Here is an 18,687-nt window from a genome sequence, read left to right on the forward strand (position 1 = left end):
ATTCATCCCCAAAGGGTAAGGGATAGTAGACATGGAATACATCCCCAGTGGGTAAGGTATAGTAGACATGGAATGCATCCCCCAATGGGTAAGGGATAGTAGACATGGAATGCATCATCAGTGGGTAAGGGATAGTAGACATGGAATTTATCCCCAATGGGTAAGGGGTAGTAGACATGAAATGCATCCCCAGTGGGTAAGGGATAGTAGACATGGAATGCATCATCAGTGGGTAAGGCATAGTAGACACGGAACGCATCCCCAATGGGTAAGGGATAGTAGACATGGAATGCATCTCCAGTGGGTAAGGGATAGGAGACACGGAATGCATCATCAGTGGATAAGGGGTAGTAGACACCGAATGCATCCCCAATGGGTAAGGGATAGTAGACATGGAATGCATACCCTAATGGGTAAGGGATAGTAGACATGGAATGCATCATCAGTGGGTAAGGGATAGTAGACATGGAATGCACCCCCAATGGGTAAGAGACAGTAGACATGGAATGCATCCACAGTGGGTAAGGTATAGTAGACATGGAATGCATCCACCAATGGGTAAGGGATAGTAGACATGAAATGCATCATCAGTGGGTAAGGGGTAGTAGACACTGAATGCATCCCCAATGGGTAAGGGATAGTAGACATGGAATGCATACCCTAATGGGTAAGGGATAGTAGACATGGAATGCATCTCCCAATGGGTAAGGGATAGTAGACATGGAATTTAACCCAAATGGGTAAGGGATAGTAGACATGGAATGCATCCCCAGTGGGTAAGGGATAGTAGACATAGAATGCATCATCAGTGGGTAAGGGGTAGTAGACACGGAATGCATCCCCAATGGGTAAGAGATAGTAGACATGAAATGCATCATCAGTGGGTAAGGGAAAGTAGACACGGAATGCATCCCCAATGGGTAAGATACAGTAGACATGGAATGCATCCCCAGTGGGTAAGGAATAGTAGACATGGAATGCATCCCCAGTGGGTAGGTGATAGTAAACATGATTGTTTGTCTTTGTGCACGACCTTGTTCCCAAGTGTATATACTTAAACACCCAATAAACTCCATTCAGATTCACAGTTATAATCCTTCAAAATGATGAAATATCATACACGTGTGCATGTATGTATACATGTGTTTGAATCACAGATTGTATCATTCACAGTGTGATGTACTCATGTACTGAGTCATGGGTCTTCTGATAATACGTTATCAAGGTTCCTAACAAGCATATTCTCAAAAAGTCTGTGTTTGCTCTCTCCACCGAGAATAAAATCAAACAGATTAAAGGGACAAGTAACCCTTTCGGATAACTAAAAACCTCACACGTACAATAGATAGCCAATACAAACATTTAATGCTAAGAAAACACATATGACATACAGGGACTGTAGGTGAAGAGGTCCCAGTCCAAACTAGCTTACAATAACCCATTGGAAATGAGAGTAACTAACAATTTCCTTTACACGAGTTATTGTTACTAGAACGTCCTTTGATAGGTTCTTTCCTAGTAGTTTGCCCACTGTATGTGTTGTCTTCAAAGTGATCTTAGCAATGTATTAATGACATGTATTATTTGGGCAGAGCACGATATTTTCAGCTTGCATCACAGCTTATGCTAAGATGGGCATATCAAAATGTGGCATTTTTATGGTCTATTACCATAAAACTGAACTGATTTTCTTTTTTTTTTGTTAAAAAAAAAGCTAGTTAATACTATGAAATAGCACTGACAGGTTTACGAGTGAACAGTACATTAAGGTCACTAATACAATACACAGAGTGCACGGGACTTTAAGAAGGACTGTCATCACTTGGGAGTTAAAACTGATATTTAATTAAAAACTTCACTCAACTGCCAACTTCAGCATAATGAAAATCCTTTTACTTTGCACTCCTAATTATAAAGCTTTTAATTTTTTGAGAGATCGGGACCTTGCTGTCTAATCCCGTGTTTTTTAATTAAGAACGACTTGTGACTCCTGTTGCTTTGAAAGTACTCACTCTGAAGCCTTAAAGTCATTCTTTTATTGACAATCCCGCATTAACAAAATTAAGGAATCCTAGTCCACTTTCTCATACAGTATCATTTCAGTATTCAAGATATAAAAAAAACTAGTTTATAGTTTGTGGTTTTCTTATGGCTTCATAATATATATGAAAAAAGGTTTACAAGGAGTTTTTTTTTTTTTAATTCCTGAACTATGGATTTTTATGTTATTCACAAAAACCACCCTCCATCACTCTGCTAACACACGTGTTTAGAAATCAATCCAATGAATTAAGAGCTGTGTAAGATGTAACAAATGGGTTTAAGTCTTCTGCTACCTTTTGTTTGAAAGCATATTGTCCTTTAATAATGTAAGCTCATTGGCCTTTTTATATAGCATTAAGTGCGACAAGTGTCAGATGCTTCAAGCATGGTCCTTGAGCAGTTTTTGTTCAAATATGTCTAATTATATATCCCTCTGTCTGAAACCCAGCCTATGAGTAACTGGTGTGAGTAATGAGTTATTGTGCTTTTTATTCAATATTTTTTGTTTACTGTGTGTGTTGGTTTGTGATAATTATTGTAAGTTGCTTTCTTTTATGTAGTATTAGATTTTTGTTCTCCCTTTGTCAAATCAAACTGATTGTTACATAAAGGCATACACCAAGTACCATAACCACTACAACGGTGCCCTGATGCCCTCCCAGGGTAACTAGTAAAACCGTTCAAAAACATTTTTCAACAGTAGAGTTTACCATAGTTCATTCAGTACAATATTATAACAGGGAACGTTGTGAAGTGTATTTGCTATGTAGAAGTTTGAGTATACCAATTAGACCTGTAGACCAATCCAATCTACACATTACCAGTCCATAAAGAATGACTGATGCTGATTCAAACATTGTTGCTTTGTAACAGATAGCTGGATATATTTGCTGCACAGGTATATGAAGAAGCTGTTTTAAGATTACAGCAGATTTGATCCTGAATGGAGTGAAGAAATGAATTACTAAAGAAAATTCACTGATTAAGGAACAGTGTTTGCCCCCTTACATTGGGACACAAGAACACTAATACCACTAAAATCAGGAGTGCTCAAATATATCTGGCATGGGGGCCGACCTCGGCTTCGTCATGACCTCTTGTGCCGGCCTAGAGCACAAGGCGGCCTAGCGCTCCCTGATTTCAAAAAGTATTATCAGGCCGCTATCCTACAGCGCGTTCTGGACTGGCACTCAACGTCGACACCTAAACAATGGGTGGTCCTCGATAGAGGTCTCATGGGCCCGACGCTGGAGGCGAGGGTCTGGGGATCCTCCGGAAGACGGCCCATCCTGACGCCTAGCGAGGGACTAGTCTCGCAGACCCTGCTTGGCTGGCAAACCGTGAGGGAACAAAAACATGTGTCACCGACGCCTAGCCCACTGTTACCGATTACCCACAATGAAGAAGTTGGAGGGGGCTCCCGACTGAGGCATGGCCTATCGAGAGTGAACGCACATTTGTACCCATACACACGGTTCTCAGTGGCGGAAGATTGCGAGATCTTTCATCGCTGTTAGGGGATAGACCCCCTACTTTTCTCTCACATTTCCGCCACCTACAACTGAAACATTTTCTAGCCTCCATACCACACAATGCATGACTCCACAGGGAACTTACGTGGTTTGAACAGCTTTGTGATCAAGGTACCACCCTGGACCACGCAATCTCGTCTCTATACTTACACCTGCTCACCGGAGGCACCCCTACACGGATGGCATTTAAACGACAGTGGGAAGGACAACTAGGGAAAGATCTTACCACCCGACAATGGGAATCCGCGCTACTTTGGCAACATAAGAGCTCCATGAGCTCTTATTATCAGGAACTAAATTATAAGCTGATATCCCTATGGTATAGGACACCGGTGTTGCTCCACCGCATTTTCCCTTCTACTCCCCCAACGTGCTGGAGATGTCAGGAGGAGCTCGGTACAGTGATACATATCTGGTGGGAGTGCAGACTCATCACTCCCTACTGGGACATGATTAGAGAGGCGGTTCGGCTCATCCTGAGAGACATACCAACGTGGGATGCAGAACTGGCTTTACTGCACATCTCCGCTCTACCTGTACCAGTGTACAAGAAATCGATACTGCGGCACCTGCTTAACGCCGCAAAAGCTAACATTCCGGCACACTGGAAGACGGACATAGTACCGACTAGATGTGAGTGGATAAAGAGAGTGGAAGATATTTAGGGGGCAGAAGAGGCCCATGCTACCATCACGGGCCGGGTAACCAGACACGCTGAAATGTGGGCGCCATGGTTCTTCTATATTGCCAGCTGCCATCAGAACGGGGACGATCGGGGGCGCGCAGCGCAGCTTCCAATGCCTCCTCCTCCCTAACCTCTTTTCTTACCTTCTTCTCTCTGATCTCTGGGCCACGAGGGATCTGGGCCCGGGGCTGGTTAGACCATACACAGGACGGATAGTTGACATCTCACGGTACATGACTGACCTGACTACCGACTAACGACTTTCCTGAGGTCAGACTTGATGGCAGACGGTAAGCCATGATCTCCGGGGATGCCCTCGGGGACCCGGGAGACCTAGGTTGCGCTGGACACTTATCAAATCTGGACAACCACCGCTTTAGCTCACCGTCTCATTACCCCGGGGTGGCGCCCGTACAAACTTATGCATTGAGAAATAGTAACCTTTGACATGGGCGATCAAATGACCCCTCTTTGAATGGTTTGGTGGTTTGCTGGGTGCGCTAGCCGGTGGATATGTCTCGAGCTCCGCTGTGGAACACTGTCCTGAGGGATAATTTCCCACCAGCGCAGAGTCTTAGATCCTGAATATTGTCTCTTATCTGGGAATACACTAGGTAGAGGGGTTATGTAATGGAAGTGATGAGGAAGTAATCTGTATTGTCTTTCACAGACCCAGAACTCTAACCTCTACGATGCTGAAGGTTAACCCAATTATTATAACTCTGCTTTCCTGGGATGGGTCATGCCAATGGTTTCTGTCCAACCTAAAGCAACATCACACCTAGAATAGTCAGTTATGCACCCACGCAAATGTCTCTGGAATATTCTGGGGTGATACTCATTTTATATGTCTGAGCCTGACAGATGGGAAAATGTTATTGACCCACAAGCTGAAGCTCGGATCTCCTGATCTGATATTGGTTAATCGTATTGCTCCTGTCTACATTGCAACTTACTAGATTCTAAACTTTGTATACATGTCTTGCTTATGTCTTGAAAACATTACTCTGTTATCTGGCCTGCGAGCCAGCTCTATGCTATTTACTCTGCCTTAAAGGACCACTCTAGGCACCCAGACCACTTCAGCTTAATGAGGTGGTCTGGGTGCCAGGTCCTTCTAGGGTTAACCCATTTTTTCATAAACATAGCAGTTTCAGAGAAACTGCTATGTTTATGAATGGGTTAAGCCTTCCCCCTATGTCCTCTAGTGGCTGTCTCATTGACAGCCGCTAGAGGCGCTTGCGTGCTTCTCACTGTGATTTTCACAGTGAGAGCACGCCAGCGTCCATAGGAAAGCATTATGAATGCTTTCCTATGTGACCGGCTGAATGCGCGCGCAGCTCTTGCTGCGTGTGCGCATTCAGCCGACGGGGAGGAGAAGAGGCGGATCGGAGGAGGAGAGCAGGAGGAGATCTCTCCGCCCAGCGCTGGAAAAAGGTAAGATTTAACCCCTTTCCCCTTTCCAGAGCCGGGCGGGAAGGGGTCCCTGAGGGTGGGGGCACCCTCAGGGCACTCTAGTGCCAGGAAAACGAGTATGTTTTCCTGGCACTAGAGTGGTCCTTTAATAAACAGATTTACAAAAAAAAAAAAAAGAACACTAATACCACAAGGGAAATATTTTAAAGACTGAATATCCAGCTATTACTTGGTGATCTTTCTGTAGACTTAACAGACTTTCAACTCACACTTAAAGGGTTACTCCAACCAATTTAAGGGGAGTTACCTTTACTGAGTAATATGCCGTATTGGGCGCTATGGATAAAGTCCCTCCCACCACGATTTGCAGTAGAACTCAGTTTGAATCCAGTGTTGGGCGAAGCTCACACGCTGACTTCCACGCCCACTCCGATGTCACAGGGGCTTCACGCAGTCCAATCACAGGCTTCTCATATACATGCCTGTGATTGGACCAATTTTCCAGCTCAGTGCACACTGGGCCAGAGAGGGGAGGGAGGAGTTTTTGTTTTTTTTTATTATTTAATTGCTCTGCCTGCAAGGGGAATATTTTTATGCACAGAATTGGCATTAGGCAGCCAGGAACAGAGCAACTAGGCCCCAGCATACGCTTAACAATAACTCAGTATGTGCAGTGAACTACTGCGCATACAAACCCATACAGCGATGACCACTTCATCTCACTGAAGTGGTCATGGTTGTTGGAGTGACCCTTTAAGCGGCTTCAGCTTGTAATTTGTATATGTATAACTCTCTTGTTTATCGGCATTCACATAGTTGTTAGACATTTACAAACACATATGTCGTGCTATAGTAACTAGGCTCATTCTTAGTTTTCCTAGATCATCAGATCTTTCTTCTTGCAAGGCCACAGGAGGTTTTCTGTAGCTATGGTGAACATATCTTGCAAAGGAAGATTATAGAAAATGTGTACTGCAATATAGCATTGAATTAAACGCTGTACATCCTGCTGGATCTAACTTTTATAAACATCCCGGGTTAAAAACATAGTATTGTGGCCTATAGTATATAAGTTCCAAAATCATGCTGTTAACTTTAGGATTAAAAATCAACTAAATAATGACTCTGTCAATAGGCCCGGGCAAGGAAACCAGTAAGTTCTTGCTCTAACAGCCGTAAAATGGATAAAAGCATAAAAGCCAGTTGTAAACAGACCTGAAGTAGCTCTATTACAGCTGTGGTGACTTTATTTATGGTTTGATGGTGCACAGATCTGAGATGATGGCTTCACATACTGGGAACATTTATCAATATCCTGCTAATTAAAAAGTTAAATATAAAGAGAAAAAAGTGTATTTTCTTAACCTAAAAAAGATCAGGTGAAAAATACACAAGGGCGGGTTACAGGGATACAAACAGGGCTTAACCCTAAATACTACATAGAGAAAAATAACAGGAAATAAGGGAGAAAACTCTCCTAACCAGAGAGTAAGCCCCTACACAACCAGTACCCCAGTGGAGCAATATATATAAAACACATTAAAAATGTATCATAGGCACGGTGCAAACCTCAAGGAAAAATAATAAACAAGTTTAATAGATAATTACTAAATAGAGGTGGCACCAATTGCCTAAGTACAATGGACTGATCAAACAGTCAATATAGGCAAAAAACACACACAATTCAAGATATAAACTCCAGCCTCAAAATACATGTACTAAATAGATTAATACAGTGGATATTAGAGATTAGTAATTATGGCCATAATACAATCAAAAGTGAATAGCAAAAAAACAGCCAACTGTATTAACATATTAATATAGAACAAGGGCCGGTGTATATATCAAACTTTCCAAATAAATGGAAAGAAACGTATAAAACCTAAAGTTCCCTTGATGAAACGTGATCCTGAGGTACAGACCAGGATCATACACCTAAGTATAGATTATACCAGTTCTAAACGTCCTTAACAAATGTATCAAGCTGTAAGAAATCGAAAGGACAGGAAGAGGTGAGTATATTGGAAACAAAAGGATGAATTGGAGATAAAGAATCATAAATAGTAGCAAACTGCTTTGTGAAAAGCAGGGGTTCTGCCGTAAAGATGAAGTCTAAATAGAATCCCTGCTGATGTGTAACATATAGTAGTAACAAAGTTACCAGAAGCAGACTGCTAAATATATGGAACCAAAAGGTTACTAAGTACCCATAGCCCAACGCGCGTTTCGGCGAAAAATTACGCCTTTTTCAAGGGCTCATAACAATAAATGGAAAGGGTAGACCAGCAGTTAAAAAAGTTAATTTCTATAAAAAAAATAAAATAAAAAAACTGTATGCAAGGACATTTTGTTTGTTTCTATGGTGGTTTCTCCACTTTGAAAACATTGCAAACTTTTTTTTTTCTTTTTTTTTTTTCTTACAACACACTTGTAAAGTATCCCTCAGTTTATCTCATAACTCATTCTTATCATGTTGACTCATATGGGTGAAAGCCGTTTTAATGAATTAACAGAAAAAAAAATATGCCACTAACTTTAAGCAAAATAAAAAAAAAACTGAAAAATATATTAACTCCTTGAAGAAAATATCATGATTACTACTACGATAAGAAATATTGCAAGCCCCCTCAACTACTTAGAAACAGACTTGTACAAGAGCAGGGAGGCAGGGACACAAATCAGAATTTTCACCTGTCAAAAAATGAGTATTTCACCATCTTACAAATATACATTTATTTTAAAGTAATGGAGCCTTTTCACTAAACCGTGAATTTTTCTTTAGTTGAAAATGGAATTGCAATACTTAAGCCAAAATAGTTGGTTTGGTGAGATTTGACAATTCAGCTGTAGTAGTCACTGCTGGGCTCTTCTAGTCTGAATTTTGTAATCTACTCCGATTTTCCTGTTTAGTGCATAACCCCTAAATGATGTACATCAGAACAATCATGGTAATTTGTGCACAGCTGTGTAAAAATTCTAAAAGGGACATTGTATAAACTATAGCCATTCATTTCACTGATTAACAAATTTCAAGCAGTCCTTGCCCACAGCCTGCCCCCTACTGGAAGTATTGCTAAGGCAGAGATTACACACTTTATTTTAGCCATATCAATTCATATTATCATTGAGCACTGTGATAGGCTGAAAGCAGTCAGCTGACTCTCTAAGCTAGTCACAGCCATGGATTGCAGCTCAGGCTAATGCTTCCTCGTTAGCGCAAGCAGCACAGAGGCGATGGGCTGCTGGGGACTCTTGCTTAGCAATGAAACATTAAAAACTGTTTAATACTGAATGGAACGGTGGGGCCAGGGGACTCCAGATACTATAACCACTTCAGTGACATTGAGCAGTTACAGTGCCTACAGTGTCCCTTTAAAGAATGCATCCTTCCATAGATACACAGGCACAGCAGTACTTGCTTTTGATTTTGTAGACAGTTTGAATACACTGTTAATCTTCACCCATAGCTATTAACATGTATGCTTAAGATACCATGCAGTGCAATAAAATACTGCCAATATTTAAAGGAACACTATATGGTCTGGAACACAAACATGTATTTCTGATCCTAAACTGTTAAAATCTCCATCTAGCCCCCCTGGGCCACGTTGCCTCCATAAATATAATACAATCTTACTTGTATTTAAGTCGGCTGCTGCTGGCTCTGCCCCTGATCTGCCTGCTTGGCTGACATCATCAGAAATGTTGATCAAAAGCCAATCACAATGCTTTTTCCAATAAGATTGGCTGAGACTGTCAAGGAGGCAGATCAGGGGCAGAGCCAGCACAAGTCAAACACAGCCCGGGCCAATCAGCATCTCCTTATAGAGATAAATTGAATCAATGCATCTCTATGAGGAAAGTTTAGTGTCTGCATGCAGAGGGTAGATACGCTGAATGGCAGTGCAGCTTACTGTGCAGCACTGCCCCAAGAAGCACCTCCAGTAGCCATCTGAGGAGTGGCCAGTGGAGTTATCACTCGGCTGTAATGTAAACACTGCATTTTCTCTGAAAAGACAGTGTTTACTGTAAAAGCCTGCAGGGGATGATTCTACACACCAGAACAAATGCAATAAGCTGTAGTTGTTCTAGTGACAATTGTCTAGTTCTAGTGTTCCTTTAATTATAAGGTGGCTGTTCATCAAATATAGTTGATAGTTGGTTTGCATTTAGAGATTTGTGTTACTATATATGTAGTTTCAATCATAAGACAAGCTACGGCAACATATTCATTCCATATGTAAATGCATACCAAAACAGTTGATTTCACAATCATCTGCATACTTACAAAGAAAAACCTTTGAATGCCCACAGCAAGTCCTTCTGTCTTTAGCTCCCAGGTCACAGGATGTGGGGAGTTTAGAAGGAACACTAATGGTTTCTGGTGAACAGCGATGGATAAGATTGGAGATAAATGTAACGTAATCTAAAAAGAGGAAAATAAAAAGAAAGTTTTAGACAAGATCATATATTTTTCTTTTTAGTTGTCTCTATCCACTGTTGATTTTCTTGCTCAATTCATTGACTTATTGTAAATTACAAACATTTAGGTTTGTTATATTCTGACATACCATATAAACTGAGCATTATAATCACACTATAGTATATTCACACAGGGTAAATAAATGGATCAGTGGATAAAATTAGTCCATAGACAGACAGATGTGTTTCTATAGAATTATGTAGCACATAGAAGCACGTCCTGTTCTGTACATGCGTTACAGATACAGACATTTAAGATAAACATGTAACACACACACACACTAAATATATCACTTTCTGACAAAATAAAAAAATGGAGGGTTCTGCCCATTGACTACCTGCACTCCAACCACTATTCTGAGCTTTATATGGTTATGGTTGCTTAAACAACCCCTTTAAAACACAAAATTTACCCAACGTGTTATACTAAGCAACAAGACTTGCTACAACTATGTATATAAGAGATTTTAATACATAATTTAAGAACCACAGTAAATAAACACATGAAATAGTACCTGTGGATTTGATATAAATGTCAGCAAAAGGCCAAAGGGGCTTATTAAACATGCTTAGTTTTTTTTTTTGTGATAATAAGAGCAATCTTACGAAGTCAGATATAAACATACTGGCTGAAGCATTTAGGCCAGGCTTTCCGAAACTCCGGCCCTCCAGATGTTGCTGAACTACAACTCCCATGATTCTCAGCCTATCTATTTCATTCATAGAACCATGGAAGTTGTAGTTCAGCAACATCTGGAGGGCCGGAGTTTGGGGAAGCCTGATATAGGCGTTGAATTTGACTTACACTGATTCCATCCATGGATGTACCCACTGCAGTTAATTGACTGAATCAGTTTGCCATCTCTGCTCTTACGTGTTAAATTACTCATTATAATAATCTGTAATAAGCCTTGCATATAGCTGTCTAGAAAGTCAAGATAAGACTCTCACATTACAGAAACAGGTTATAATCCCTAAATATTTGGATATTCAGATCCATGAGGTTTAGAACGACACATTGGGTTTATCCCCTAAACAGAATTTTGAAGATTAACAAGAAATTGCTCATTTGGGGCAAGAATAGTCAAATATAAAAAAAAAAATGTATGGCTTCTATAATTTTTAAAGTGCCCCTTTAAGGCATCAAACGCACATTCTTCAATTTAGGACAGTTGTGAAATCCCTTATCTAAAGTGAGTAAATGAGAATTACAGGGCTTGACAACTTGTTCCAGTTAAAATGTTGCAATATCATTATTAAATGATACAAGACAAATCACACAGTACCTTGACTAAGACATGTCTGAAATAACTGCTTTACCTCTAATGCTCTGAAATAACAGATAATGTGCAGATTACCCTTAATGGATTCTGTGAAGAATGGATGGGGAAAAAAAAACATGAAAGTGAGCAGTTTCTGTGAATTTCCTTCAAGTTACAGATTTATGGTTCTAAGGTTCTAAGGGGCTCCCGCATGAAATCTAATGGTGCAACTATCAGACAGGCTTATCACTTAGCAAGCTACAGAATTCATTTAAAACTGCTACTTCATGATTTTTATTTGCTGAACTATCATCCTTCCACACATATGTATATATTATCTTTGATTTGAAGAAAAAAAAACATAATTATTCGAATATTGTATCTCAGAAAACTCTGACGGAGGCCGCAAGCAGATATGTATAATGTCAGGGAGGTTAAGACAGCTGCAAATGATTTTGTTCTCCCTGGAGATAATAGTTTTCATGGAAGACTGGACATCTCCACAGCAACGAGACTTGAGAAAACAGTCTATGGACTGCCGATCCATTACTCTGGTAAAGTAATTTGTACTATGAGAAAAGGCTGGGGTACAAATCATGAAAAATTATCAAAATAAACACCGCTGATGATGTACGGTTTTATTTTTGCAGAGTTTCAGGCATAGAACTTTATAGCAAGAGTCTTGTTATGAAATGTTATAATCATACTCTACGTTGTTTTCTCAATACCAGAGGGGGGAAACTCTCGCCTTTTTCGCTCGTAAAGTGAATATGGTATCGTAAAAAAAAAAATAAAAAAAACTCACTTGATGTAAATATCCCAACTTTTGTATTTGTCCTTCTAGTGGAATTGAAATATTAATGTCTTTGGCTACAGACTCCTTCACGCCATGCAAGGATTTATTTGAGGAAAACAAACTTCCATTTTTTTCTCTCTTGAGGCTTGAAGGACCACCACCTGAAGTATGCAAAGCCAACAGCTTTTCCATTTCTATAATTATCGTAAATAACCTCAGGTATGTGACATGTAAACATAAGCATATTCTCAATACTTGTTTGATCTCTGTCCTTCAATATAAAATAGGCCAGAAAAATCCAACATGGTCAATTCTTTATCAACTTCACTCGGAGCCCCTTCACAGAAGTATCATTCCAAATTATTAGTTTAAGCCATGAAGAGTTATTATTATTATTATTATTATTATTGCCATTTATATAGCGCCAACATATTCCGTAGCGCTTTACAATATTTTGAGAGGGGGGGATGCAACAATAAATAAGACAATTACAAGAAAACTTACAGGAATAATAGGTTGAAGAGGACCCTGCTCAAATGAGCTTACAGTCTATAGGAGGTGGGGTATTAGAAACATTAGGATAGGAAATATCAAGTAGGAGTGAAGCAGAGCTGGAGGAGAGAGCAAAGCACTATCCCATAGGAGAGCAAGAGACAGGTATGTAAGGGAGAGATTACTCTGGGAGGCCATACGCTTTCCTGAAGAGATGGGATTTAAGGCCCTTCTTAAATGATTGAAGACTAGGGGAGAGTCTGATGGCAGTAGGCAAGTTATTCCATAGGAGAGGAGCCGCCCGTGAGAAGTCCTGCAAGCGTGAGTTGGCCGTACGGGTGCGAGCAGCGGTCAGGAGGTGGTCGCGGGCAGAGCGGAGGGTACGAGGAGGGGCATACCTCTGGATCAGTGAAGAGATATAAGAGGGGTTGGAATTGTTCAGTGCTTTAAATGTATGGGTTAGCACTTTGAATTGACTCCTATAGGATACAGGGAGCCAATGTAAGGAATGGCAGAGGGGCGAGGTGTGAGAGGACCGACTGGATAGGAAAATCAGTCTAGCTGCAGCATTCATTACAGACTGTAGCGGGGCAGTACGGCTTTTGGGGAGACCAATCAGGAGAGGGTTACAGTAATCCATGCGGGAAATTACTAGAGCATGGACAAGCTCCTTGGTAGCATCTTGCGTAAGAAAGGGGCGGATGCGGGCTATGTTTTTGAGTTGGAACCTACAGGACTTGGCAACAAACTGGATGTGAGACTCAAAGGTGAGACCAGAGTCAAGTATGACGCCAAGACAGCGCGCTTGTAGGGATGGACTTATGTGGATATCACTGACTTGAAGGGAGAGTGAGAGAGGAGGATCAGTATTAGGAGGAGGAAAGACAAGGAGTTCAGTTTTAGAGAGGTTAAGTTTGAGAAAGCGTGACGACATCCAGTCAGAGATGGAAGAGAGGCAAGCAGTGACACGTTGCAGGATGGCCGGGGAGAGGTCCGGTGAGGAGAGGTATATCTGAGTGTCATCAGCATACAGGTGGTAGTTGAATCCAAAAGAGGCAATAAGTTTTCCAAGAGAGGCAGTATAAAGAGAAAATAGAAGGGGACCAAGCAGGGGAGGGCTGGCAGCCTTAGGCCTGGGGGGCAAAACCAGTCAAGTGGCCCATTGCGCCACCAAATCAGTTCACCATCCATGCCCACCTTTTTCTGGTTTTATAACGGATATTGATGTAATGCTAATCAGTAGCTCTTTGCCATACCCGCTCCTTCACGGCTCTGACTTTCAATGTTGTCAGAGCACAGGCTGAGAATCTCTGAGCCTGTGCTCTGACTCAGTAACTGAGCGCCGGAACCACGAGGGAGAGGATATGATCTGACTGCACCTACTGCTGGTGCGCACCAGTGGACCACCAGCGAATCGTTTAAATTAAATATGCTGGTGTACCCAACTTGTGAGCTGTGTTGGCCGCCGGGCGCCTCTGTGGTCATGGCACCCTGCGTGACCGCACAGCTTGCCCACCCCAACGGCTGGCCCTGCTGACACACACTGATGTTACTACTTAGACATCCCTCAATAGTAATACAGAGATGAGAGTAAACACAAATAAACTGTGGAAACTAGAGCTGATCCCCCCCAAATTTATAAAGGTTTGCTTAGAGGATTTATTCAAGATTAAATCATGCCTCCTCCTCTCTCCCCCATGCGCTGCTCTGTAGGCTGGGAGGAAATGAAGAGTAATCACAGTCTCCCAGCACAACGCCACCTGTGGCTGCATGGGGAACAGCTGTTTAATGTAATGCTTGCAGGACGGCCAGCTGCCGCAGAACCTCTTTGTTTCCGTCTCTGCAAAGGGCTCCAGGCACTGCTTGTTGTGAGTGTGAGCCACTGTAAATTAGGGGCAGAGGGCACTTGCACTGCGGTCAAGACGGGTCTGGGCAGGAGGAGAGTGCAGTGCAATCAGTGCACTCCCCTCCTGTGGGTCACCAGTAGACTGGTGCACCTGCCCAGGATCAGAGCCGGTGCAAGGATTTTTGCCGCCCTAGACAAAATATAAATTTGCCGCCGCCCCCCCCCATGTGACATCACAATGCCCCACCCGTATGATCTGCCATATGAACTAACGCCAGTGCTGCACACAGTGTGTGTTTACATTAAAAAGCCTGCAGGGACCAGCTATAGACACCAGAACCACTTCATTAAGCTATAGTGTCCCTTTAATGTGAGGTAAATTATAGATTAGTGTCACTAATAATATACTAGATTGCCTACTTACAATTAGATGAGGATGATGATGGGCTGCAGTTTGGCTCCACTGGTCTGGTGTAGAACAGGACCTCTGGAGGCTGTTTGCAACTGTGGTCACAAAATTCAACGTTCTGGGAGAATTGGAAGCAGCTCCATTTTTTGGGGGCCTCTTACACAGCTCAAGGTCTGGGCTCCAGTGCCTGACGGTGAGTATGCCCATAAGGCCCACTCATAAGTCCACTTGTATGTTCCACCCACCCATGAGCTCGCTCACAGGGAGTGGAGTGTGTAGGGAATGTGTTATGTGTTATCTAATATGTGTGCTTATGGTATGTAGTGTATAGGGATACCAGTTTGTGCAGGTGATGCAGTGTGTTTGTGTGTAGTGGAAGCAGTGTGTATTTGTGTATAAGGGATGTATTATGTGTTTCTGGTTGTGTGTGAGGGATGCATTGTGTGAATCTGTGTTTGTATGCATAAGGGATGCAAGGTGTGTGTCTGTATGTGTGTGCATTGAGTGTAAGAGATGCATTGTGTTTCTGTGTGTATGTAAGAAAAACAGTGTGTGTGTTTGCATGTGTGTGTAAGGGTTTGCATTGTATGTTTCTGTGTATGTGTGCAAATGATGCATTGTCTTTGTGTGTAAGGGTTGCATTGTGTGTGTGTGTAATGGATGCATTGTGTGTTTCTCTGTGTGTAAGGGAAGCATGTTCTGTTTCTGTGTATGTATAGGGATGCATTGTGTGTTTCTGTGTATGTATAGGGATGCATTGTGTTTCTGTGTATGTATAGGGATGCATTGTGTGTGTGTGTGTGTGCGCGTAGTGTTAAAGAGCTCCCTGTCTTGCCCCCTGTCCTATAGAGCTGTCCCTTCTGTCCCTTAGAGCTCTCCTCTGCCCCTTAGTGGTCTCTCCTCTCCCCCACCCTCCCCTAGCGGTCTCTTCTCACACTCACCCACCCTCCCTGTGCTCTTCTCATCCCCCCTCCACCCTCCACCCTCCCTGTGTTCTTCTCACTCCTCCCTCTGTGTGTTCTCACCCCCCCGTGTTCTTCTTACCCCCCTCCTCCCTGTGTTCTTCTTACTCCCCCCCTTGTTCTTCTTACCCCTTCTTCTTATTACTCCCCCTTCTTCTTACCCTCCTCCTTCTTCTTACCCCTTCCTTCTTCTTCTTACCCCCCTTCTTCTTCTTACCCCCCTTCTTCTTCTTACCCCCTTCTTCTTCTTACCCCTTCTTCTTTTTACTCCCCCCTCTTCTTTTTACTCCCCCCTCTTCTTCTTACTCCCCCCTCTTCTTCTTACTCCCCCCCTTGTTCTTCTTACCCCCTTCTTCTTATTACTCCCCCTTCTTCTTACCCTCCTTCTTCTTCTTACCCCTTCCTTCTTCTTCTTCTTACCCCTTCCTTCTTCTTCTTACCCCCCTTCTTCTTCTTACCCCCCTTCTTCTTCTTACCCCCTTCTTCTTCTTACTCCCCCCTCTTCTTCTTACTCCCCCCTCTTCTTCTTACTCCCCCCTCTTCTTCTTACTCCACCCTCTTCTTCTTACTCCCCCTTCTTCTTCTTACCCCCTCTTCTTCTTACTCCCCTTCTTCTTCTTACCCCCCTCTTCTTCTTACCCCCTTCTTCTAATTACTCCCCACTCTTGTTCTTACTCCCCCCTTCTTCTTCTTACCCCCCTCTTTTTCTTATCTCCCCTTCTTCTTACTCCCCCCTCTTATTATCCCCCTCCCCTCTTCTTACTCCCTCTCTTCCCTCTTCTTACTCCCCCCGCCCCTCTTACTCCCCCCTCTTCTTACTCCCCCTCCCCTCTTCTTACTCCCCCCTCCCCTCTTCTTACTCCCCCCTTCTTCTTACTCTCCCCCCTCCCCTTTTCTTACTCTCCCCCCTCCCCTTTTCTTACTCTCCCCCCCTCCCCTCTTTTTACTCTCCCCCCTCCCCTCTTTTTACTCTCCCCCCTCCCCTCTTTATACTCTCCCCCTCCCCTCTTTTTACTCTCCCCCCTCCCCTCTTTTTACTCTCCCCCCTCCCCTCTTTTTACTCTTCCCCCTCCCCTCTTTTTACTCTTCCCCCCTCCCCTCTTCTTACTCTCCCCCCTCCCCTCTTCTTACTCTCCCCCTCCCCTCTTCTTACTCTCCCCCCTCCCCTTTTCTTACTCTCCCCCCCTCCCCTTTTCTTACTCTCCCCCCTCTCCCCTCTTTTTACTCTCCCCCCCTCCCCTCTTTATACTCTCCCCCCTCCCCTCTTTATACTCTCCCCCCTCCCCTCTTTATACTCTCCCCCCTCCCCTCTTTATACTCTCCCCCCTCCCCTCTTTATACTCTCCCCCCTCCCCTCTTTTTACTCTTCCCCCCTCCCCTCTTTTTACTCTTCCCCCCTCCCCTCTTCTTACTCTCCCCCCTCCCCTCTTCTTACTCTCCCCCCCTCCCCTCTTCTTACTCTCCCCCCCTCCCCTCTTCTTACTCTCCCCCCCTTCTTCTTACCCCCTCCCCTGTAGGTGGCCGAGCTGCACTCCGGTCCGCGGTCCCGGCCGGAGTGACAGGAAGGTGCTCAGTGTGCACCTTCCTGTCAGTCCGGCCGGGTACAGGAAACAGAAACTCCTGTTCCGCGCGGAACAGGGGTTTCTGTTTCCTGTACCCGGCCGGACTGACAGGAAGTGCACACTTAGTGCACTTTCCTATCACTCCGGCCGGGACCGCGGACCGGAGACCAGCTCGGCCACCTACAAGGGAGGGGAGGGAGGGGAGAATCTGTTCTGCAGCCGCCTGAGCGCTCTTTACAGAGCGCTCGGCGGCTGCAGCATTTAAAGGGCCGGCCCGCCGCGGCCGGTCCTAAAAGAATTTCGGGCGGCCTGGGGGGCAATTGCCTCCCTGCCCCCCGGCCCAGCCCGCCCCTGGGACCAAGGACAGAGCCTTGGGGAACTCCAACCGAGACAGGGCGAGGGGAGGAGGTATCCTTGGAAAAGGAGACACTAAATGAGCGTTAGGAGAGATAGGAGGAAAACCAAGAGAGGACAGAGTCACAGAGACCCTCCATGGATTGAAGAGTTTGAAGGAGGAGAGAATGATCAACTGTGTCAAAGGCAGCAGAGAGGTCAAGGAGAATTAATATGGAGTAGTGACCTTTGGATTTAGCGGAGATTAGGTCATTAGTCACTTTGATAAGAGTGGTCTCAGTAGAGTGGAGAGGGCGGAAGCCAGACTGAAGAGGGTCAAGGAGAGAGTTGGAATTAAGGAAGTGAGACACACGGGTAAAGACAAGTCTTTCCAAAAGCTTTGATGAGTAAGGGAGCAGGGATATGGGACGATAGTTCGAGGGGGAGGACGGGTCAAGAGATGGTTTTTTCAGGATAGGTATTACAGTGGCATGTTTAAGGTCAGCAGGAACAGTGCCAGAAGAGAGAGAGCAGTTAAAGATGTGTGTTAGGATAGGCACAAGACAAGGGGAGAGAGATCTGATGAGGTGAGATGGGACAGGATCAAGTGGGCAAGTGGTGGGGCGAGAGGAATGGAGAAGTGCAGCCACCTCTTGTTCAGTAGCTGGGGAGAAAGTCTGAAGGGTAGGGAAAGCATGATTTATGTGTGGTTGAGAAAGAGAACGGCAAGGAGGGGAGAATTGTTTCCTTAGCTGTTCAATCTTGTCAGTAAAGTAATATGCAAAGCTATCAGCTGTAAGGTTAGTTTGGGGGGTGGCCACAGCAGGGCGGAGAAGGGAATTAAAAGTGTTTATGGTGTCCTTGTGG

At 43.7% G+C, this 18,687-nt stretch overlaps 1 protein-coding gene across 2 annotated transcripts in view; it reads right to left on the reverse strand.

The window, feature by feature from the left end:
- TGFBR3 (transforming growth factor beta receptor 3) overlaps window positions 1-18,687 on the reverse strand; it is a 201,530-nt gene that overhangs the window by 96,835 nt on the left and 86,008 nt on the right. For both annotated transcript variants that reach the window (XM_063428390.1, XM_063428389.1), the window contains exon 4: window positions 9,965-10,102. In XM_063428390.1, the coding sequence (XP_063284460.1) occupies window positions 9,965-10,102 (138 nt within the window). The remainder of the gene's footprint in view (window positions 1-9,964; window positions 10,103-18,687) is intronic.

Source organism: Pelobates fuscus, chromosome 7, assembly GCF_036172605.1.
Source record: "Pelobates fuscus isolate aPelFus1 chromosome 7, aPelFus1.pri, whole genome shotgun sequence".
Taxonomy (NCBI): Eukaryota; Metazoa; Chordata; class Amphibia; order Anura; family Pelobatidae; genus Pelobates; species Pelobates fuscus.